The 24,776-nt window shown below is 37.0% G+C and overlaps 1 protein-coding gene across 1 annotated transcript in view; it reads left to right on the forward strand.

Annotated features, from left to right (window-relative positions):
- Nucleotides 1-24,776, forward strand: part of PCDH15 (protocadherin related 15) — a 1,796,064-nt gene that overhangs the window by 1,495,498 nt on the left and 275,790 nt on the right. The window contains exon 19 of the mRNA XM_055352068.2: nt 19,886-19,965. Coding sequence (XP_055208043.2) covers nt 19,886-19,965 — 80 coding nt within the window. The remainder of the gene's footprint in view (nt 1-19,885; nt 19,966-24,776) is intronic.

The raw sequence follows: 24,776 nt of genomic DNA on the forward strand, positions 1-24,776 counted from the left end.
TCTTTCATTTTTAATTTTTGTGGGTACATATATTTTGGGGTGATATTGAGATATTTTGATACAGGAATGCAGTGCGTAATAGTCACATCAGGATAATGGGGTATCCATCACCTCAAGCATCTATCCTTTATGTTACAAAAAAACTGATTATACTATTTTTGTTATTTAACACATACAATTAAATTGCTTTTTACTGTAGTCACTTTGTTGTCCTAACAAATACTAAGTCTTATTCATTCTTTTTAACTATGTTTTGTACCCATTAGCTATCCCCACTTCCCCCATAAACCTGCATTACGCTTCCCTGCCTTTGGGAACCATCCCTCTACTCTCTATCTTCATGAATTCAATAGTTTTATTTTTCAGCTCACGTGAATACATGAGATCATGCAAAGTTTGTCTTTCTGTGCCTGGCTTATTTCCCTTAATTTTCTTATTTCCCTTAATTTGACGATGTCCAGATCAATCATGTTTTTGGAAATGACAGAATGTCACTTTTTATGGCGAATAATGCTCCATTGTGGATGCATACACAATTTACCATGACAGATTCAGAATTTGATACCTTTGATTTTCTTTTATATACTGGGAGGTAAGTGTCTAGTTTTATTCTTCAGTGTATGGATATCCAGTTTTCCCAGGACCATTTATTGAGCTTATTTTGCTTCCAAATATTGGCCATTGTGAATAGTGCTGCAATAAACATGGAGTGCAGATAGCTCTGCCATATTTTGATTTTCATCCTTCTGTGTTTATACCTAGAAGTGAGATTTCTGGATCATATGATACTTCTATTTATAGTTTTTTGAGGAATTTCAAATACCGTTGCCAATAGTAGTTGTACTGATTTACATTTATAAGAACAGCATGCAAGAGTTTTCTCAAGCAGAAGGAGTCTCTCCCATAGCCACCACAGCTGGACTGAGTCTCATCTGAAGCCAGCAAGTCTCATAAATCCCACCACAGTGTACTACCTGGGTATCACTGCTGGTTATTCAGGGACCAAGGTTTTTTTTTGGTTGGTTTGTTTGTTTTTTGCGTCAGTTGATGGGTCCTACCAGGACTGGGTTCTTCTCTTCAAGGCAGAGGTTTCTCTTTTTGCCCAGGGTGTGTCTGGAAATGTCAGCCATGAGGTAGAACCTGAAATGGGAGCCTCATGACTGACTAGTGCCCTATCCTACTGTGGCTTACCTGGTATTCAAGAGGTAAGACAATGTTCCCTTTACTATTCCCTCTTCTCTCCTCAGCAGAAGTAAGGAGTATTCCCCTGACCTGTGAGTTGTGCTGCCTGGGGTTGAGGGAGGGGTTGCACAAGCACTCCCTTAGCTGCTCCAGCCATTGTCACCGTAGGTCACATGCCATCCTAGTCCAGTGTGTCTAAGCCCAGCTCAGCACTAGTACTTGCATAGGAGTTGCAGTCTTTGTGGCCTAGACTGCATTTCAAGTTTACCTAGAACCTCAGAGCCCTTTAGCCTGTGGTGGGAAGGCTGGCTGGAACTTAAGTTTCAACTGCTGGTTTGGGTTATTCTCCTCTGGATAAGATTGGTTTATATACTCCTTCTATGAGCAGGCATCAGCTGAATTCATTCTGGTTTTGCTTTCTGCTGTGACAGAACAGTGCTGAGTTCAATGCAAAGCCTCACAATTGCTGCAGTCTCCCTCTCTCAAGTGCACAGATCCTCTCTTCTTGCCATGTGTCTTCTGCCAGGGGATGGGGGAGGGGTGGCATCAGCAATTCAAGACTTTCTTTCCTATCCTCATCAGTGACTCTTTCAGTGATATGTATTTACAACCAGGTACTATGAGTGCTCACCTGATATTTTCTTGTTATGAAAGTTGTTTGTTTCAGGGGATGATTACTGGGGGACCATCTTGCTCCACTCTCTCCACAGTTGCTTTGACATCCCACTGTAGACTGCTGTCCTACTGACACCCTTCCCATGCAGACACCATCATTACCCTCATTATTCCCCAACTCAACACATATGAGAGTCTACACAAATGCCCTTGTAACCATCTTTAGGCTTTGAAATCACACCAAATCATCATTCCCATTCTGACCCAGTCCTAAACATTCTGCTTACCTGCTTTGGGTTCTGACCTCCCATTCCAGACATCTTGAATGACCTCCTTTTCCTCTCTTGGGTTTGATGACCCCATGCCAGGCTGCTGTGGCAACCCTTTTCCAAGGTTTTGACACCGTTTACTTTCTGAAACCCCACTCAGGCTCTGATTCTTTACATTGATCACTGTCACAACACCCCACCCAGCCCAGACAGCCTGATATCACTCAGTCTAGGACACCCCAAATTACACTGCTGCTGTCCCCCACCTCATGGGCATGCCCTACTCACTCACCCTCATTAGACTCTTAACAATTCTTGCTGGCCCTTCACTGCCAGTCCATTTGGCTCCCCAAAACATTTCATCTTCCAAACATGGCCACATTTGCCTCCCACCCTCTCAGATGCCTTTCTCATTTGACTAAGGCTCTAATACTTCCTGCTGTGCACGTTGCTGCCACAAATACTACTGCATGTTCCTCCCCCTCTGGAGTTCTGATTCTGTCTACCAGACCACAGCCCATACCTGCAATAGGAGCAAAAGGTTATCATGCTAAGCCTTGTAATGGTTTATGAAATTACTTATTCAAGAAGAAAATCAGGAAGGAAGAAGTCAGGAAGCATACGTATATTTATGACACTAAAGAGATGCGAACATTCAAAGTCTCTACAGCAGATTTTCAAGCCATACTTTGGATCACAAAATCAATTTTTGGTGTTAATATTATCTCTTGTTAATGAAATCAAGTAGTATATAAGAGAACAGAACATAACAAAATAGAAAATTCTATTAATACTATTCTATTAATAAAATATTAATACGTGAAAATTAATACCATGTATAAACGTTTGGTTACTGGTTCTAGGAGATAGACAGCTGAGATAGATGAGAAAGAAGGAAGAAGGAAGGAAGATAGGCAAGGTATCCAAGTTCATAGAGTCAAATATATCTTCATATCACCAGATTCAATATTTCTTGAATAAACTGATCTCTTGACCTGGATTATATGTGTATTTGACAAAATAATCTTCCAATGTTTTAACTGTTTATTTTTTACACTTAAGCCTTCAAGCTATATAACATGTATTTTTGTGTATATAATGAAATTTGAAATCGATTTCAATTTCTTCTATGTGAATAAACACCAAGCAGCATCATATATGAAGGACTTTGCTTTTTCCTAACTAGTTGTACTGTCAACTCTCTTTTTTGTGTGTGAAATTTTCTTATGTGTGTGGATCCACACTTCATATTGTATGAACCTAATTGTCTAATCCTATACCACTTGAAGCAAGTCTATTTTTTATGCTCCTTATACTTTTGTGGCTTCAGTAACAGGAGGAATGCTTTCCATATCCATTCTATTTAGCTGTTTCTTGATTTTGGGCTTTATAAAGACCAGACTCACTCCTATAGGATCCACCTATGTTAACATTTCCCTTAGGAAGATACCTGTGTGTTAAGGCATCCCATGACCTGACACTTTCTGTGTTTCTCTCTGGTCCTTGTCTGTAAGCCACAAGAAGCTCATTAGCTCCAGGAAAACAAATAGATTGCTACCGAGTGTGGACAGCAAGGAAGATGCACTAACTCCATCATCTCCGTGGAATAATTCTTGCTTGTTATTAGCAGCTATATTAAGATATAATTCATTTACCCTAAAATCTACCAATTTAAAGTACACAATTTAATAGTTTTTAGTACATATTCACGTAGTTGTTCAACCATCACCACAGTCAATTTTAGAATATTTGTATCACACCATAAAAAAAGCCTATACTCCTCATTTACTCTAGAGTCACCATTCCTAGGCAACTACCAGTCTGCTTTCTGTGTCTTTAAATTTGTCTATTCTGACATGTTGTTTAGATGTAATCATGCAATGTGTGATCTATTGTATCTGGTTACTTTTGCTTAGTTTAACGTTTTAATGCCCATGGTCTAGCATATATTGATATTTCATTATTTTTTATTTCTCAATAATTTGCAATTGTCTGCATATACTACACTTTATACATTCATCAGCTGACGGTCATGGGGATTGTCTCTAATTTTTGACTATTATGAATAATACTGCTATTAATATTTATATATATTTTTGTGTGTGAACATAAGTTTTCATTTCTCTTGAGCAGAAACCTAAGAATGGAATTGCTGTGTTATATGATACTGTGATGGTTAATACTGAGTGTCAACTTAATTGGATTGAAAGATGCAAAGTATTGATCCTGGGTGTGTCTGTGAGGGTGTTTCCAAAGGTGATTAACATTTCAGTTAGTGGGCTAGGAAAGGCAGACCCACCCTTAATCTGGGTGGGCACCATCTAATCAGAAAATAAAGCAGGCAGAAAAATGTGAAAAGACTAGACTGGCTTAGCCTTACAGCCTACATCTTTCTCCTGTGCTGGATGCTTCCTGCCCTTGAACATTGGACTCTAAGTTCTTCAGCTTTGGGACACAGACTGAATTCCTTGCTCCTCAGCTTGCAGACAGCCTATTGTGAAACCTCATGATTGTGTGAGTTAATACTACTTAATAAACTCCTAAATATATCCTATTAGTTTTGTGTGTGTGTGTGTGTGTATATATATGTATGTGTGTGTGTATATATATATATATATATCTCCATCTATATGTCTATATCTATATCTATATCTCTTGTTAGTTCTGTCCCTCTAGAGAACTCTGACTAATACAGATTTTGGTGCCAGGAGTGGTTCTAGAGGAACCAAATATTAAGGATGGAGTTCTTTCATTGGTTTTGGGGTTTCTGGAGTTGGCTGCTTAATATGATTAGATCAAAAAATGCTAAGTACTTTACTTCTAATAGTATGGTGAACAATGATAGTCCTTGCTCTGAACTATTTAGGCAGTTATGCAAAATAAATGCATTTGACACTCCTGATTCACCACTTGTGAGAGGCAAAGAGTTTAGTGACTCTATACATAATACCTTTGACTATGAAGTTGGTTGGTTGCTCCTAAGTTTACTGGACAAAGTGATGAAAGAAAAGGATGAACTCAGGGATTCTTTTTTGTTGTTGTTGTTGAGGCAGAGTCTCAGTCTCTCAGCCAGGCTGGAGTGCAGTGGCGCGATCTTGGCTCACTGCAAGCTCCACCTCCTGGGTTCATGCCGTTCTGCCTCAGCCTCCTGAGTAGCTGGGACTACAGGCGCCCGCCACCATGCCCAGCTAATTTTTTGTATTTTTAGTAGAGACGGGGTTTCACCATATCAACCAGGATGGTCTCGATCTCCTGACCTCATAATCTGCCTGCCTTGGCCTCCCAAAGTGTTGGGATTACAGGCATGAGCTGCCGCGCCTGGCTGAACTCGGGGATTCTAACTCCTGGCTTCAGAAGCAGATACTTAGCGTCAAATCTGCTAAGATTTTCATGAGTGAGAGTCTTAGCTCCTGTAGAGAAAGAGCTAAAATTGTGGAAAATCAGACACAAACTCTTATCATGCTAGTGGCTGACCTGCAACAAAAGGTGCATTCACAGCCTTGCCAGGTGTCCCCTGTTAAAGTGAGGGCATTGATTGGAAAAGAATGGGACCCTGCAACTTGGAATGGGGATGTGTGGGAGGACCCTGATAAGGCTGGGGACACTGAGCTTGTAAACTCTGATGAAACTTTTTTGTCAGAAGAAACGGCTTCTCCATTCCTAGTCGTGGAAACCTCCCCTCTCTAATCCATGCTGCCATCAGCCTTTCCACCTTTGTCTGAGGAGAGAAACCTTGCACTGCCTAAAGCAACAGTGATGGCCTCCCCTAAGGCAGTTGCTAGGCAAAATAATGTTGATTCTCCTCAGGAGCCAGCCCCAACACCCCTGTTTGCTTCTGAATCTATATCTAGACTAAAGTCCTTGTGGGCCCCTAGAGGTAAGTTCAGAGTGTGACCCATGAGGAAGTGTGCTACACTTGAAAAGAACTGCTCGAGTTGTTTTGTTTTGTTTTGTTTTGTTTTGTTTTTTTAATTTATATAAGCAGAAATCTGGAGAACAGGCATGGGAATGGATATTATGGGTATGGGATAATGGTGGAAGAAACATAGAGTTCAATCAGGCTGAATTTATTGATCTGGGCCCACCAAGCAGGGATTCTTCATTTAATGTTGCAGCTTCAGGAGTTAAAAAAGGTTATAATAATTTATTTGTCTGGCTGGCTAAAATATGGATTAAAAGAAAGCCAACTCTGAGCTTGCTGGAAATGCCATATCTCTCTTGGTTTAATGCAGAGAAAGGGATCTAAAGGCTTAGGGAGTTTGGGATGGTGGAGTGGACTAGTCACTTTAGACCTACTCATCCCTGCTGGGTGGGTCCCAAAGATATACCCTTGACCAATGCTTTGCAAAAGAGATTTATGAGGGCAGCACCTGCATCTTTGAAGAGCCCTATAATTGCTCTTCTCTGTATGTCAGATCAAACAGTGTGAACCACAGTCACTCAACTATAAAATTTAAATACGATAGGAATAATTGGATCCTAAGGTGGCATGGGCCAAGTGGTGGCACTCAACCATCAAAGGCAAGGTGGGTGTAGTTACCATAATGGACAGCAGAAGCAAAGCAGCATCAGAGTAGTCTGACTCATGTAGGGCTCTGACATTGGCTAATTAATCAGGGTGTTCCTAGAAGTGAAATTAATAGGAAGCCTACTGCATTCCTACTTAATTTAAGCAGAAAACTTCTATGTAGAATGGACAAAAGACTAATTTGAATTATAAAAACAGAGAATCATGACCCCTCAGTCAATTTCCAGAGTTGAGCCAGTTTACAGACCCAGAACTCCTTGAATGAAGGGGAGGCCAGGTCCCCTTGAGGAAGAATCCCATTACACTACCCACCAATTTATGCTGTTAATCTTTCTTCCATCCTTCTCCAAGGAGGCCTCGGGCCTTTTACCAAGGTCACTGTGCACTGGGGAAAGGGAAATTATCAGTCATTTTGGGGACTGCTGGACGCTGGCTCTGAGCTGACGTCGATTCTTGGGGACCCAAAACTGTGGTCCTCTAGTTAAAGTAGGGGCTTATAGAGGTCAGATAATTAATGGAGTTTGAGCTCGGATCTGACTTATAGTGGTTATCCAGTGGGTCCTTGGACTCCTGCTGTGGTCATTTCCCCAGTGCTGGAATGCATAATTGGCATAGGCATACTTAGAAGCTGGCAGAACCCCCACATTGGCTCCCTGACTGGAGGGCTATTATGGTGGGAAAGGCCAAATGGAAGCCATTAGAGCTTCTTCTACCTAGAAAAATAGTAAATCAAAAACAGTATCACATCCCTGGATGGTTGGCAGAGATTAATGCCACTATCAAGGACTTGAAAGCTACAGGGGTGGTAATCACCACATCCCTGTTCAACTCTCCTATTTGGCCTGAGCATAAAACAGATGGATCTTGGAGAATGACAGTGGACTATTTTAAGCTTAATGAAGTGGTGACTCCAATTGCAGCTTCCGTACCAGATGTGGTTTCATTGCTTGAGCAAATTAACACATCTCCTGGTACCTGATATGCAGACATTGACTTGGCAAATGCCTTTTTCTCCATTCCTGTCCATAAGGCCCACTGGAAACATCAGACTTCTCAGCCACTGCAGCACATTGCTGGGGGTGATAAGAAATTGTGTGGCCTGCCTTCATGGGCAGATAGTCTAGTTTCAGACTGAAGCTGTGAGGAAGAAGTCCCATGTTCTTGACTATGCCTGCATTATGCTGTGCTGAATAGGTTTTTGGAAAGGGAGAAAGACAGGCTGTTCTTAGTGAATTCACTAAGAACAGTTTTCACAATTCTTAGTGAGATTTAGTAGGTTTTATTGAATAAATATTTTTTCCACTTGCCATATGTCTTTAGAACAGCATTTAGAGACTATTTTAAAACTTTATTTATATTACTATTATGATTATTAATATTATTTTGAGACAAGGTCTCACTCTGTTGCCCAGGCTGGAGTGTAGTGATGTGGTCATGGCTCACTGCAGCCTCCACCTCCAGGGCTCAAGTTATCCTCCCACCTCAGCCTCCCAAGTAGCTGAGACTACAGTTGCACAACACCACACACAGCTAATTTTCGTATCTTTTTTTTTCTTGGTATTGATGGGTTTCACCATGTTGCCCACGCTGTTTTTAAACTCCTATCCACAAATAATCTTCTGGTCTCAGTCTCCCAAAACTCTGGGATAACAGGCATGAGCCACTGCGCCTGGCTGAGACTTTAATTTTTAAGGTTTCTTTTTTAGCAGTTGTGATTGTTTTACTGGGAGATGGTCAGTGTAGCTCCTCACTTTGTCATTGGAGAAGTGTCTCTGCTGTATGCTCCAATCCTGCTTATTTTTACTTTTTGATATATGTATCAACTAAAAATATACTAAGGGGTTATGTTAGTGTTTGATCTATTAATTTGCTCAAAATAATACATGCTAAGTATTAGTTGTGAATTGTGTATTTCACTCATTTGTCATTTTTTTAGCTCAAAGTGTTGATGGCCAGGTTTATAAACATTTATTTATGTTCCCCTCCCCACCATCCACTGCCAATATAGTTGACCAATGTATTAGTCCATTTTCAGGCTGCTGATAAAGACATACCAGAGACTGGGCAATTTACAAAAGAAAGAGGTTCAATTGGACTTACGGTTCATGTAGCTGGGGAGGCTTCACAATCATGGTGGAAGGTGAAAGGCATGTCTCACATGGCGGCAGACAAGTGGAGAGAACTTGGGTAGGGAAACTACCATTTTTCAAACCATCAGATTTCATGAGACTTATGTGCTATCACAAGAATAGCCATGGGAACGACCTGCCTCCAGGATTCAATTGTCTCCTACCAGGTCTCTCCCACAACACGTGGGAATTAAAGATGAGATTTGGGTGGGGACACAGACAAACCATATCAACCAGTATCTACCTATCTTAGACACATTTTCAGACCTTAACTGGAGATCTTTCTTTCTGTTTATCAGTATATAAAGTGGATACGAAGAGCAAGCAGTGCTTAAAGTATACATGTAACCTTGCAGATGAAAATTTTTGTATCTAAGAATAGGAAAAAAAAAAATCCCCACCCACCTTAAGTGGTTGCCGGGAATTTGATGTACTATCTCTGCTAATATGGTATCATATCAGTTACTATATGTTGCCGAGTATTCCAGAAGTGAGAGTTTTATTGATAACAGAGTTATAGTCTCTTTAAGAAACACTGCTTTACAAATAGATTTTTTTTGCCTGAATTCTATTGTGCGTTCTTCTTTCTAAATATTAACATCAATAGTAAGAGTTTAGTAAATGCATGCTAAGCACTATGCTGAATTCTAGATATGAACTCTTTCATTCTATCATCATGACAGCCTTGTGCCATTTTATCTGAGTATCAGAATAATGTCACTGAGATATAAATACCTTAAATCTTGCTCAAAGAGGATGTGGCTAATAAGTGAAAGAGTCCCATTTCATTCCTATTTCTTTTCACTCCAAAGCCTAAGATTTTAACTATTAAATTAATTTATTGAGCAATACTTTTTTTTTTTTTGAGACGGAGTCTTGCTCTGTCACTCAGGCTGGAGTGCAATGATGTGATCTTGGCTCACTGTAACCTCTGCCTCCCAGGTTCAGGTGATTCTCCTGCCTCAGCCTCCTGAGTAGCTGGGGTTACAAATGCACACCACCACGCCCGGCAAATTTTTGTGTTTTTAGTAGTGACAGGTTTCACCATGTTGGTCAGGCTGGTGTCAAACTCCTGACCTCGTGATCTGCCCGCCTTGGGCTCCCAAAGTGCTGGGATTACAGGCATGAGCCACCATGCCCGACCATTGAGCAATACCTTCTATTTGAATGGAATTCTGAAGTGTATTAAATATCTATTACCTCATCTGATTCTATATCTACTACATAAAGTAGATGCTTGAAGTATTTTTTATTTCATTTTATGATTTAGAATAGATGTCTAGGGATACATGCTAGTTCCCTAGACCCTAGGTGGCTAAAAGTGAGAGAATTAAGACTAGGTTCTTAATCTTGTAGATACTAGACCTGGATTACTTTTACAAATGCACAGTTAACCAGAGTATAGTGAACACTATTTCTCAATGTTTATTTCACAAAGATTAATATTTTCTCAAGGTAGGGGCTATATTGAATAGTTTTATATTATTTCTCATTTCTAGCAGTACATATATTGTTTATAATGGGCACCAAATAAATGCTTTGTTTTTGTCTATTTAATTCAGAATATTGTGTGATTAATAGTTCCTAAATTGGATTACATATTTTTATCTATAAGCAGTGCTGTGATGTGTGGGGCTTAATGGACAATTGATCTCTGATAACTATGCTTGTTTTATCTGTTTTTTTGTTTTTCGTTTTATATATATATATATATATATATATATATTTTTTTTTTTTTTTTTTTTTTTTTTTTTTGAGATGGAGTCTCACTCTGTCGCCGAGGTTGGAGTGCAGTGGAGTGATCTTGGCTCACTGCAAGCTCCTCCTCCTGGGTTCATGCCATTCTCCTGCCTCAGCCTCCCGAGTAGCTGGGACTACAGGCACCCACCACCATGCCTAGCTAATTTTTTGTATTTTTAGTAGAGATGGTGTTTCACCATGTTAGCCAGGATGGTCTCGATCTCCCGACCTCGTGATCTGCCTGCCTTGGCCTCCCAAAGTGCTGGCATTACAGGCGTGAGCCACTGCGCCCAGCCTGTGTCTATTGTTTTTAAGGTGCACTTTGTGTCTACTTCTCTCACAGCTGTCAAGCCATTCACTGTGTACTGATTTCATTCACTGTTTGCCTGTGTCCAGATAACTTTATTATTTTACATATCTGGTTTTTATCTAGTGAAGGCTGAGAAATCTAACTAGTTAGAAAAGTGAGTAGGCTCTGAGGAAAGCTTTGAGAAAACCTTGAACTAAATTCTAAGAGTTTAAGTAAATTGCTTCGTAGGTGTCCAGTTTTTCATAGTTCTAAAACAAAGAACAAATAAACTTCTATTTATATAAATCTGGACAAGAGCTGTATCATGAAGAAATTTTTTTAATGACAGAAATGTTGATTCTGATTTTTTTCTATTTGGTTTGTCATTAAATGTTGAGGGCTGTAAACTGACCAAAGCCAATTGTCTTTCCACAATAATTAGATTCTAAGTATCAATAACCATGAATAAGTAGTAGTAAAAGAGGGCTAGGATTCTCTGTCACAACCTTCATAGAAAGGTTGGAAAAGTTTGTCTCAGGCCAAATACTACTATGCACAGTATATTTATTAGCAAGTAAGATTTGTCCTTTCAGAGGCCTGACAACATTTTTATTTAAGTTCAATTTAGGCAAACCAAACACTATTCTAGAGACGGCTCTCAGAGTAATATTACAGTTAGTATTGGGCAATAAAAACTATGAATAATTGGGCTAAATTCATACTTGTGGAATCATCTTTTCAGCATCATTCCAGATGACAAAAGCCCTCCTGGGTTCATATAGTTTATTCATATAACCTCCTTTATCTTGAGCCATTCATGTTAGCGATGAATATTCATGTCCAATATTCATGAAGGTGATAGAAAATTTTTTAATAATTATAAATAAAGATAACTGAAATATTTATATCAGTGTGCCCAGAACAAACTGTTCCCTAACAGTCTTTTGGAATGTGTTTAACCTAGGACAGGTATTCTGAAAATGTAGAATAGGACACACACACACACACACACACACAACTTTATTTTCTCTGTCAAGTTTGGAAGCAATTAATAGAGACACACAGAGTATATACAATAGGTAAAAAGCATGTGGGGTTTCTTTTTCTGTTTGTTTTGTTTTGTTTTGTTTTGTTTTACTGTTAATTCAGTTGCTTCAAGTACCAGATACAATTGAAATGCTGTACTTCCTTCAGTATATTAAAGTTCAGCTCCCAGTCATAGGAAGTACAAAGGAAGGCCCTTTATGATACTGAGGAAGAATGTGCATGTACAGAACAGAGCTCTGACTGAGTTTCCTGGACTTAGTTTATCCTTGCAGTCTAATAAATCAGGGAGAAGCCAGAATGTCCCATGCCCTCCCCTCCTGAGGTGTGCATTTTCCTGCCTCCCAGTGAAAACAGAAGCAGGGAGAGACCTGTGTCCACTTAATACCTTCCTTTTTCATTTTTCCAAAATTCTTTCATTCATTTTTCGCATTATAATGTAATCATTAAGGCTTATAACTTTGCAAGGACCAAATGACAAGTAAATATTCTTATGGTGTCACAACTAAAAATGCTAGGATATAATAGTAAACAAATAAGATAAAATTTCTGCTTTTATGAAGGTTCCATTCTAATGGAGAAGAAAATTAACAAAATATATGTGAGTTATGTGGAATTTTAGAAGATGTTATGGGGAAAATGAAAGAAGGAAAGCTAGAGAGGAAGTGCATGGGAAAATACAATTTGATAGTGATTATTTCACAGAGAAAGTGACCTTACAGCAAATAGTTGAATAAGGTGAGAGGATGAGCCATGGTTGTATCTGAGGAAAAGTATTTCAGGTGCAAAGGTAAGACCCCGAAGTTTAGACCCACCTGATATGTTTAAGGAAGAAGAAAAATACTCCTCCTTACAGAGTAAAGTAAAAGAAAGAGACACTAGTAGAGATGAAATCATTCAGTAATAGGAGAGGGATAGATATAATTACTCTGCGCGAAATTAGGTACAGTTAAAAATTTGAGTATAGCAGTGACATAATCAACCAAATTTAACAAAGGATAATCCTGGATGCTGCATTGAAAATGGTCTGTGGAAGAAGCCTGGGAAAAATTATGGAGAGTTGTTGATATGCTCTGTCAGCACATTCTAGGCCTGGAGTGATCTTTCCAGAAATAATGAGAAGTGATTTCAATCTGGTTATATTTTGGTAGTTAAAAACTACATGATTTGTTAATGAATTGGATATAGAAGGGGAGGTAGAAGTTAAGAATAGGTATTAAGATACAGCTTGAGCAACTGGAAACATTGATTTGTCATTAGCCAAAATTAAAAGACTGTTAGAGGAAGAGTAATTCAATATTGGCCATACTGTATTTGAAAAGACTTTTTGACATCTGCTATGGACTGAATGTTTGTGTTCCCCCAAAATTCACATATTGAAGCCAAAATCCCCAACGTGATGGTATTTAGAAGTAGGACATTTGGTAGTTAGAGATACTTAGGCTATGAGAGTGGAGTCCTCATGAATGGCATTCAGTGCCCTTATGGGGAATGAAGAAACCAGAGCTCTCTGTTTCTACTATGTAAGTGTAGAATGAGAAGACAGCTGTCTGCAGACCACAAAAGGTGCATGGGATCTGCTAGTGCCATGATCTTGAATCTCTCAGCCCCAGAACTGAAATACAATTTTGAAGTTATTAGCATTTTACATATTATTTGAAACTTTGATATTGGATTAAGTTGACAATGACAGCAATGACAAAGAGAGAGATTGACAATGAGCAAAAAACAGGAAGTATGATAAATAGTGTAGAATATGACTTTAACAATGAAGAGTAGCTGTTAATGCAGTATAATGCTTATGGTATAAGAATTAAAGCTGATGCATTTCCAGAAGAATAATCTGGCAGTGGCACTGAGAAACAAGAAGGCTACTGTGACGCTCACCAATCAAAAGGGATACCGGGAAATTAGGATTCTTAAGAAGAGCTTGGTGTTGGTTCAAGCAAGCAGGTGAAGGGAAACTCGAGATAAGTTTAGGACATAGGGGACTTTGCTAGTGATAGAAAATGAGTTTCAAAAGGCGTAGAATATGAATTATGATTGTATAGTTTGTAAACTTTGGCAAATTATTTAATTTTTAAGCTTAAGATTTTATTATCTGTAAAATAGGGATTGTAGTGCTCTCCAGAGAAGACTGTTTTGAGGATTAAATGAGATGGGATATTAAAAGTGCTTAATACATAATGGTAACCATTATTTGGATGCGTCATTTTGAATATTTACATTAGTTCTAAGTTTGTTTTGTTGATCGTTCCTTGAGCCCTAGACAAAATTAGAGTTGCAGGCTTATTTTAGAATTGATTAAATCTCTTTGTATTCCAAGGTTACCCATTTTGTACAACCAAAATTTTTTGAGCCTAAGCCTTCATAGAGTATCCCTAAATCTAACGGAAGTCTAGGTATTTTTCCTATTAAGGACTTCTTAATTTACAGACACTTCTCTGGATGTGACAAATAAATTTATGCTCACTTTCAAATGCCATTTATTTTCATCACTACCAGCAGTGATTCTGCTATGCCTTCTTAGCATAAGGCATTTTATTTTGTCTCCTGGGCAAAAGATCATTAATCCATACCAATATTGTAAGAAAAAGAGCTGTTTTATGGCTCTGCTGTGTGCAGTTTCCCAACATTCTTTTATTTTTGAGCATATTTATATTTTTGTCATTGTAGATTTAGCTACATTTCCAAGTTTCATATATGTTATATGTATATTCTATATAGTATTATTCATTTTATATTGTTTGGAATATTTAATGAACTGACCTTTTACTTACACTTACTTCAAAATAACATTTTATATTATCATTATGAATGACAAAATAACGGTACTTGACATGAATAAAATATATTCATTAATTTTTATTTAAATATTATAACATTTTGTTAAAGGCCAAAAAATGTAATACCAGGAATGAATGTATACATTTTTTAAAACACTGCTGTACTGAATTGAAAGCTTAATTTGTTGCTCTCAAGTAGTTTAATAACATAAATCAGAACTTGTTTGCCTAAGTGAGAAAATCATCCAAATCCACTGATTTTTATCTATTTTAGAATCCCTAAGGGCAGTTACTTTGTCTTAATGTCCTGTGAAATGTGTAGAGTCGTTCCTTGCACATAAAATGCACTCTACCAGACGGTATTTGATGGCTGTATTCATCTTTAACATGAACAGAAGATTAGTTTAGAGAAAATTTGTTTTCTTTTTCAAATTTTCCATTTGCCAGTGTCTAAGAACACTGCTTCCTTGGATAAATACTTTTGTTTCCCTATTGGTGCTTCTGAAAAATCAGGGACTCTAAGTCAGATGCTGCAAGTAATCTGGTTGAGTGGACTGGAAAGAGTAATTGCTTTGATTTTTGAAGGAATCATTTGTTCTTCAGGCAAAATTAAAATTATATTAAATTAAATAAAAATTAAAGGAAAGATTGGCTTTAATCTTAACCATGTTATTAACCATATATTAGCAAACCAGTGGCTAAAGTGCATTACTTGCCAGCTATCCAAAATACACATCATTTATTCGTTTAACCTGAGGTATTAAAGTGGTCAAAGTAAACTGAGGAGCTCCTCTTCCACATGCTGCTTGCCTCCAGACCTGACAACCTCCTTGTTGTTCTTGAAACTCACCAGGCCTGTTTCCACCTCACGGCCTTTATCACTTGCTCTGCCCTCTTCCTGGAATGTTCTTCCCCACGTGACTTACTCTTTCACCTTTTACAAGCATTTGCCAAAATTTCACATTTTCGGTAAGTCTGTCATGATCACTTCTGTAAGTGTAAATCCTCACCCTGCTCTCCATATATGTCCTTCCTGAAATATTTTGTAGTTGAGCAACACGTATAAAGATCTGAAAACAAAATATTCTAATTAATTTTTAACTTCATTTTCCTCCACGACCATGTAAATTGTATAAGAGCAGGATTTTTGTCTGTGTGGTTTACTGCTGCAGCCTCAGTGCCTAACACAGTGTAGATGCTCAATAAATATTTGTTGAATTAATGAGTGATTAAGTAGTAGTAGTAGTATTCTCATTTTGTACCTGAGTGCATTGTCTGAGAAGAGATAGTATAGCTGAGGCTGAATCCAGGTAGCTGGCTCCAGAATCTCCCCTGTTAAACTCAAAATAAGCCCCAGAAAGATAACTGCTGTCATACTTTTCTCAGGCTTTGAAGAAGGGACTCGGATATGACTTGATTTATCAAAAATAAGCATATAAAATGTTTTTTCACTAAAAAGAAGCAATTTATATCTCTTATATTATGGAAAATACTGAGTAACACTATGCTCCCATTTTCAAGATGATACAGTTATTACTATCTCTAGATAAAAAAGATGCATCTTTCAATTAATTAAAGTACAGAGAAATCTGGTTGGAATGATGGCAGAAAGAGTAATATAATTGAAGTCATATGCATTTTCTATTTACCAGTAAAGTTACTATTAGGTTTAAATGAGACAAGACATGCAAAATTTTAATATAGTTTCTGACACATTATAAGCAATTATTTTGAGATGGCTGGTTAGATTTATATATAGAAAACATTTAAATATTGCTAATAGAAATATGTTTAGGGCACATATACACACATAATCAAATCCTAATACTTAAAGGGTAAATGCTTCTGTTGATATTTCCAATTTTTCTTTTTATGGATTATTTCTCACCTTTGGACATTGACAAAGAAAGATGATACTGTCTATACAAGTGCTAACTCATGTAATGGATAGATTGCAGAACTTTGATGCAGATTACACCATTTCCTTTTGCTTTCTTGGCTGAAAAATTATAAATACTTTCTAATTATTATACCACCCCTGACCCTGGAACACCAATAAAGGATTGTGTGAAAAGATAAAAATGAAGAAAGGAATCAAATAAGAATTTTCTTTTAAATCCTAAGTCTTCAAAGTTTCCAATATGGGCATAACCTCACATAAGAATGAAGTAGGCAAATTGTTGACATTCACAGTCCTTAAAAGACTGAGGTATTTGAGTGGTCAAATAAAACTGAAGAAATATTTCAAGCTACCTCTGGGATTGAAAGGAATTAACATAAAAATAATAAATATAAATACAGTGCTCTCATCTTACATAAAGGATATTAAATATTAGAGTAGATCTGATATAATAAAAGATTCAATATTAATCTGGACTTAAAATTGTTTACATGAAGCTATCTTGTTTCAGAATGCATTTCTTCTGGCTTTTATGAAACACAAGATTATAAAATGTTTCTCAAGAAAAAAATTAAAACAGCAACCACATATCAATAAACAAACCAAAAGAACGTGATCATATCTATAAAAACATAACAAGTAAAATTTATTGACCAAGAAAAAAACAACAGAAAAAGTTCAGTGTAAGCTTTTTGGGGTTAAGATATAGTCTCCAAATATAATTCTCTGATTCTTCAAAATGTTAGCTGAGTATCATTATTTGTGGTTCCTATCTAGCAAAGAACAGAATGCAAGGGAAAAATATCAAGCATCTACTATCCATTTTATTGAGTGTATTCTTAGAAATTTGTTTGCTTCTTATTGTCTACTCCTAGGCTTCCATTATGACTAACTCAATGAAATATAAAATTTTGGATTTTGACTAACATGGAATGTTTCAAAAACATTTTACCCTAGCTAATTTATTACTTTCTTCTTCGTTTACTTTTTTTATTCCATTTTATTTTAGTGTGTATGGCATGGGGAGGGTGGGGAGCTGGGGGAGAAAGCAATAGACTTTACCCCAAAGAAATAAAAGATTGGCCTGGAAAAACAAGTACTTTTGTCTGCTGAATTGAAAATTGACTATTGTGAGGATACAAGGGAAGAAGCAACACTTTAGTAAAATAGTTACTACCATAATCCATGAGGAAGATGGTGGTAGAGAAGAAATTCAGACACAGCCAGATACAGCAGATATTTTAGGTAAATCTGGTGGGATCTGCTGATGGGTTGCATTGGAATGTAAGAGTGAGCCCTCAAAGTGTAGCTATGAGCCCCGAGAAAGTAGGAGGATGGAGTTGCAGGTATTTACTGAGATGATGAAGCAGTGAAAACAATAGATTATTGTTTGAATTTCTTTTATTTTTTGAGGTATGCCAAGATGGAAAGGAGATCTAGATTTGGGGTTTTTAACCTTTTAAATTGGGGAGGCTTATTATTATTCATCTAATGTGGATCCATGTAGGCAATTGGATACACATCTGAAATCCAGAGGAAAGGGCTAGCCTAGAGATATGACCATCTTCAGCAGATAGACAGTATTTATAGCTACACTATTGAATGAGATGACTAAATAAGTGAAGTTCAAGGACCAACCTTTGGAACAATCCAATATAAAGTCTTATAAAATGAGGAGAAATCAGCAAAGGAAAATGAGGAACTACCATTGATAATATGAGGATTGAAAGCAGGACAATATGATGTCGTAGGAGCCATGTGAAGGCAGTATATCACTTTTATGAGAGACAGATTAAATAATCTTGCAAAGCTTTTCTTACAGAACCTAGCACATAGTCAATATTCAGTAGTTTATTACTGACTGAAATATTATTTTCAGTTTCCCTTGATTCTGTAGTTTATGTGGTCCAATAGAGGCTTCTGGCCATCAATCCATTGTGGTAGCTGATAAGGACGTTCCGTGAGCAGGACTGTGTAATCCATGTCAAAGCCAACTGATCTACCACTAAGAACAATACGTTCCTGCCTGTCTGGACAGGGAATTTCACACTCAGCCTCTTATGGCTGGGACAGTTATTATCTAGTCACTGAAAGAAACTCACATACTTATTCGTCTCTCAGATCCTGCTAACTCCAGGGCAGTTCCTGTCTGTGGAGAGGCTGGTGTTTCTGCCAGGCTAGTCACCTAAAAATAAAATACATCTGAACCTTTATCAGATATTTCCCCTCCTGTAGCATCATGCTTAGGCAGATCATTCTGTCAACTCTCTGATAGCATCCAAATTTCTTTCTTTATCCATGTCTTTTATAAGAGGATTGAATGACTCACTGGAAAAAGAACTGACTTGATGTTTTTTAAGGTAAAACTCCAGACCTCAGTGCCATAAAACAAGAGCATCTTTATTTTGGTCAAGAGAAACTCAGAACTCAATGTCAAACTATATGTTTTCTTCTCCAACTTGGGTGTTGAAGGGAAGAAAAACCAACAAAAAGGTTAATATTTATTGAAAGCTTACAATGTACCAGATATTAGTCTATGTGCCTTGATATATATTATTTCATTTAAACCTCTCAACATCTATTAACATTTGTATGGTTATATAGTCCCCGTTTTAGAAATGGATACACAGAAATAATCACACAGGACAATTGGAGCCCAGTTTTGAAGTCATGCTTTGTGGCTATAAATTCAGGATTTTTAACCAGAAAGTTAGACTGATTTGAATTATTATCTTGATATATTCTGAACAGAAAAAGAAAAGAATATACATTAAACACTTTATCCACACTGTAAACATCGTTTAGCACTTTTTTTTTTTTTTTGAGACAAGATCTTGCTCTGTTGCCCAGGCTGGAGTGCAGTGGCATGATCTCAGCTCGTTGAAACATCTGCCTCCCGGGTTCAAGCAATTCTCCTGCCTCAGCCTCCCAAGTAGCTGGGGTTACAGGTGTGCACCACTGCACCCGGGTAACTTCTTGTATTTTTGGTAGAGACAGGATTTCACCATGTTGGCCAGGCTAGTCTGGAACTCCTGATCTCAGGTAATCCGCCCACCTTGGCCTCCCAAAGTGCTAGTATTACAGGCTTGAGCCACTGTGCCTGGCCAGCAGCTTTTATTTAAATTATAAACAGACATTTAAATTAAATTCATTAATTAAGTTAATTAAATAAGTAAACCTTGGGAAAATGATTATTTCCACACCAGGTAGGATTACATATTCGGAAATGGATCAGATATGAAATGTTTGATTTTACACCTTGCCATTAGGCCATGCTTTAATCTTTGTTCTTTAACAGTGTCATGGACATTCTATGCTATTAGTTTCAAGCTTTTATATTACTCTGTAATGAGTGGGCGCCATATCAATTACTTGATAATTGAATTATGTTTTCTCTCTGAAGGCAACTGATCGAGAGGGAGACTCAATAACATATGCCATTGAGAATGGAGATCCTCATAGAGTTTTTAATCTTTCAGAAACGTAAGTTAAAAATGATTTCCTACTTTAAAAAAATGTACAGCAACGTACTGTTAGTAAGAAAGCAGACTTCTAATCAGAGGCTTTCAGCTGTTTGTAGTTGTACTTCCCTTTCTGTTTTCTATGAATGCTAATGGTAGCTGGGAGGATAATTCTGAGCCCAGAAATATTACCCAGGAGACTGTTTATTTTTAACATTTTTACTAGGTAAAATCTACTGAGGTGGAAACATTTCATTGGAAGGCATAACTGGGATTAATTAGATCCTTTTAATGTTGTCAGCTACTGATAATGACAAGGACATTACTACAAAGGGTTACTTAGCACCAAACCGTGTATTCAAAGGGAGTCTTGTAGGCAAGATGTGTTACAAACACATCCTTCAATTTCAGATTAACATAGGTATATTTAAGAAAAAAAAGCAAAATGAAATAAAATATGTGTTCATGCCAAACTTCTTTGAGGTCTAGATCAGTGTCATTCTACTTATCTCTCTGAATACATCTGAGATATTGCTAATGATAACTATTGAGAAAACTGGGAGCAGGCATTAAAAGGAGGCATTTAGGGCTTCAGAGAGACTGTATGCTTCCCTTTTGCAATAGCAAGGTAGCTGTTCTGCTGTCACATGTGGCTGGTTTCTAAAGAGCTTGGCTCTTCCCTGATATTTCCTGTGTACCTGTGAATAGTTTTACTTTCAGAAGGAATAGAAATGTAAACTTGGCCAATGATTATAAAGTTAAAACTTTGACAAATGAATACATTGCCACGTCAGACTCAGGAACATGTGGGGCATAATGCCAAAACAAGAGAACCATGTGCTGGTCAATTAGTCTTCTCAGAAATACCTGAAATTTCACGTTAAATAGAATTTTACAAACATGAGTTAGTAATGCCTGGGAAACTATAGACAAGAACAGTATTTTCCACAGATAAGTAAACTTCTATTTGAAAAATAAAAAGCCTTAATTGTTTTCATTTTTATCTCATAGGGATGTAGAAATCAAAAATTAGCTACAATTTACAATCATCATTAAAGAAAATAAAAATGTTAAAGAAAAACTTTAAGCAAGGCTGTGTAGTATTAGCATAAAGATAGATATATAAGTCACCTGGACAGACTTAAGAATCCAGAAATAACTCTAGTATTTATGGTCAATTGATTTTCAAAAAGGGGTCAAGATATTCCAATCAGGAAAGAACTTTGTTTCAACAAATGAAGCTGGGACAATATGCAAGAGAATGAATTTCAATTTTTATCTCACTTCATTCACAAAAATGAACTCAAAGTAGATCATAAATTGCAATATATGAGATAAAACTACATTCCACATAGAAGAAAATACAGAAGTAAATCTTCATTATTTGGATTAGTCAGTACATTTTGAGATATGACACAAAATGCACAAAGATTAACGATAAAATTGATAAATTGGGTCTCATCAGTTTTTAAAAATGTATTTCAAGGAGCACCATCCTAAAGTGAGAAACAACCTACAATCAGAGAAAATATTTTAAAATAATGTATATGGTGTGAAACATGTCTCAAGAATACATAAAGAACTGTTACAACTTAATAAAGAGAAATAATCTAATTAAAATGGGCAAAATATTTGAATAGATATTTCTTTAAAAAAGGATATGTGAATGGCCAACAAGCACATGGAAATATGATCATGATCACTGATCATTGGTCATTAGAGAAATGCAATTTAAAACTGTAAAGAGATTTGACTTCATACATACTTTGTGTCTGTAGTGATAAAGAAAGGCAAAACCAAGTATGACTAAGAATGTGGAGATACTGAAATCTGCATAAATTTATGTGGCCATGTAAAATGTGCATGTGTGAGTTCGTTTTTGCACTGCTATAAAGAAATGCTTGAGACTGAGTATTTTGTAATGAAAAGAGGTTGAATTGCCTCACGGTTCTGCAGGCTATACAGGAAGCATGATGCTGGCACCTGCTCTGCTTCTGGGGAAGCCTCAGGAAACTTAAAAGTCATGACTGAAGGCAAAGCGGGGAGTCAGCGCTTCACATGGCCTGAGCAGGAGGAAGAGAGAGGGAGGGGAAGTGCCACGCACTTTTAAACAGGCAGATCTCCTGAACTCTATCAAGAGAGCAGGACCAAGAGGGGTGGTGCTAAACCATTCATGAGAAACTGCCCCCATGAGCCAATCACCTTCCAGCAGGTCGTATCTCCTACATTGGTGACAATTGGACAGGAGATTTGGGCAAGGACATGGATTCAAACTATGAGTACACTTTGGAGAACTGGCCTTTTCTCCAAATGGTAAACAGAATTACCGCATAAGCCAGCATTCTGCTCATATGCAAGAGAAATGAAGACGTGCATCTACATAATAGTTTGCACAAAGAAAGTTTATAAAAGAATTACTTATAATGGTACAAAAGTAGAAACAAGTCAAATATCCATCTACAGAGGAAGGAATAAACAAAATGTTGCCTGTCTGTAATAATATAATATTACTCATCAATAAAAGGTAATGAGGTACTGAAACATGCTACAACATGTATGAACCTTGAAAATATTATGCTAAGTGAAATAAGTCAGTTGCAAAAAGCACATATTATATTATTTCATTTCTATAAAATTTTCATAATAGGCACATCTATAAGACAAAAAGTTGATCAATGATTGCCTGAAAATGAGGAGTGGGAGAGAATGGGGAGTGACTGTTAATAGATACGGTGTTGAAAATGTTCTAAAATTGATTACAGTCATGATTGAACAACTCTGCGATTATGCTAAAAACCATTGAATTGTACCCTTTAAATTGGTGGATTTTATGATATCTGAATTAAAATGTTAACAAAGCTGTCAACAAAAGAAAAAGACAACAATGAAGTTTTCACCTGCTCTGGTAAGCAGGAAGCCCAGGTCTCTTAAGAATTTCTATTCCTGTTTTTCCCTTGATGCCAAGAGATTTTTCAATTGCTGAGTGTGAAATCCAGTGAGCTACTAGTTTTGCCAAATAAATTATCTAAATGCGCTGCTTTCCTATATCTCTAGTGCTCCTCTCATCTCTGCATTTGGAATGAAAAAGATAATGGCTGGGTCACAGAGGTTCTTAAAGGTGTAAATTATGTCAATGCAAAATCCTTTTAGTCTAAATTGACCATGATTCTTAATGTTAAAGCTCTTAGGTCAACCTGGACAGACATCTCCTTAAGACACAAACTGCTTCCAGGAAAGCTAAAGCAGAACATGTCCCTATAATGGTTGTGTGATCCCTTTTGATGATCATTCTTGATTCAGGGTCCTGTACACTGGGCCCTTTGCCTTCTATCCTATGGTCACTTTGTTTCCACCACCTCATTGCTGTTGTTCTCATTGATATTTATAAAGTAGCCTGAACCACTAGCAATACATTTCAACGCATTTGAAATGGAGAACAATAACTGACATTTCAACTGCCACCTTCTTTGAAACTTCTGAGATTCATGTTCAAAAATTTGCACTACCACTTCTCTATAACTTTCAAGGATATGAACAATCCAGGTACTGCTATAGTTTGGATATTTGACACTCCAAACCTCATTTTGAAATTCGATCCCTCATGCTGGAGATGGGGCCTAATGGGATTTGTTTGGGTCATGGAGGCAGACCGCTTATGAATGGCTTCTTACCAAAGGTAATGAATGAGTTCTTGCTTTATTAGTTCCCACAACAAATGGTTGTAAAAAAGAGCCTGGCACCACCCCTCCTTTCTTGCTTCCTTTCTCACCATGTGATCTCTGCACACACCAGCACCCCTTCACCTTTGGCCATGAGTGGAAGTACTCTCAGCCCCTCACCAGAAGCAGATGCTGGCAGTATGCTTCTTATACAGCCTGTAGAACTGTGAGACAAATAAACTTATTTTCTTTATAAATTACCCAGCCATAAATATTCCTTTATAGCAACTAAAGACAGGTACGCTAAAAAAATAAACAATGTTCTACCTCATCAGACACTTCAATATATGATATTTGGGTTATATTTTATATCTTAAAGCAAAATGAAAAAATATTTACATGTCTATTGTATACTTTAAATACCATATTATTTTATGCTATAATGCAAATTCTCTCAATACGCATCATTATAATACCATTACTTTCCTTTAATGAAATAAAAGTATGCCAAAATTTTCTTGTATTTCTTTTAAAAAATTAGTAGTAATGAATAATCATCTTAATGTCAGTAGGGGTTTACAAAGTACTGAATTATTATTTTAATAAATTGGCTTAGTCACACAGCCAAGAAAGAAACTGGGTCTTTAAAGAAAAAGCCTTGGTTTTTTAAAAATCACAAACATTGGTTATACAAATCATTCAGTGTCATGTATTAAGTGGCCATATCTGTATGATTCTGTAATATAATGCATTTTTCCAGTATCTTTTCATAGTGTCTGTCTTGATAGTGGCATATGATTTAGCAAATATTCACTCAGCAATCATCCACAAATAAGTACACATTTAAATAAGACATATGGCAACTTCCCTTATAAATATGATGGCCTAATGGTATAGTTATTTATTAAGGGAGGTTGAGGAAATGCCATCTCTCAAATATTTATGGATTGTTATCACTGAAGCATGGGGTCTGGGATGCCAACACTTAAAATCAGTGCTAAACAAGAGAATTTCAAAAATTATCTCCATCTCTGGTCCAAATTCTATTAAAATTTTTTTTCTTCACTTGCATTTTAATTTTTCCTTTGGTGATTAATTTGTTTTGACATTACATGTAATGCTCAATTATATTTTTCATATCAGTTTGAATTTTATGATTATATTGAAAATTAAA

The sequence above is a fragment of the Gorilla gorilla genome, chromosome 8, assembly GCF_029281585.2.
Source record: "Gorilla gorilla gorilla isolate KB3781 chromosome 8, NHGRI_mGorGor1-v2.1_pri, whole genome shotgun sequence".
NCBI classification, from domain to species: Eukaryota; Metazoa; Chordata; class Mammalia; order Primates; family Hominidae; genus Gorilla; species Gorilla gorilla.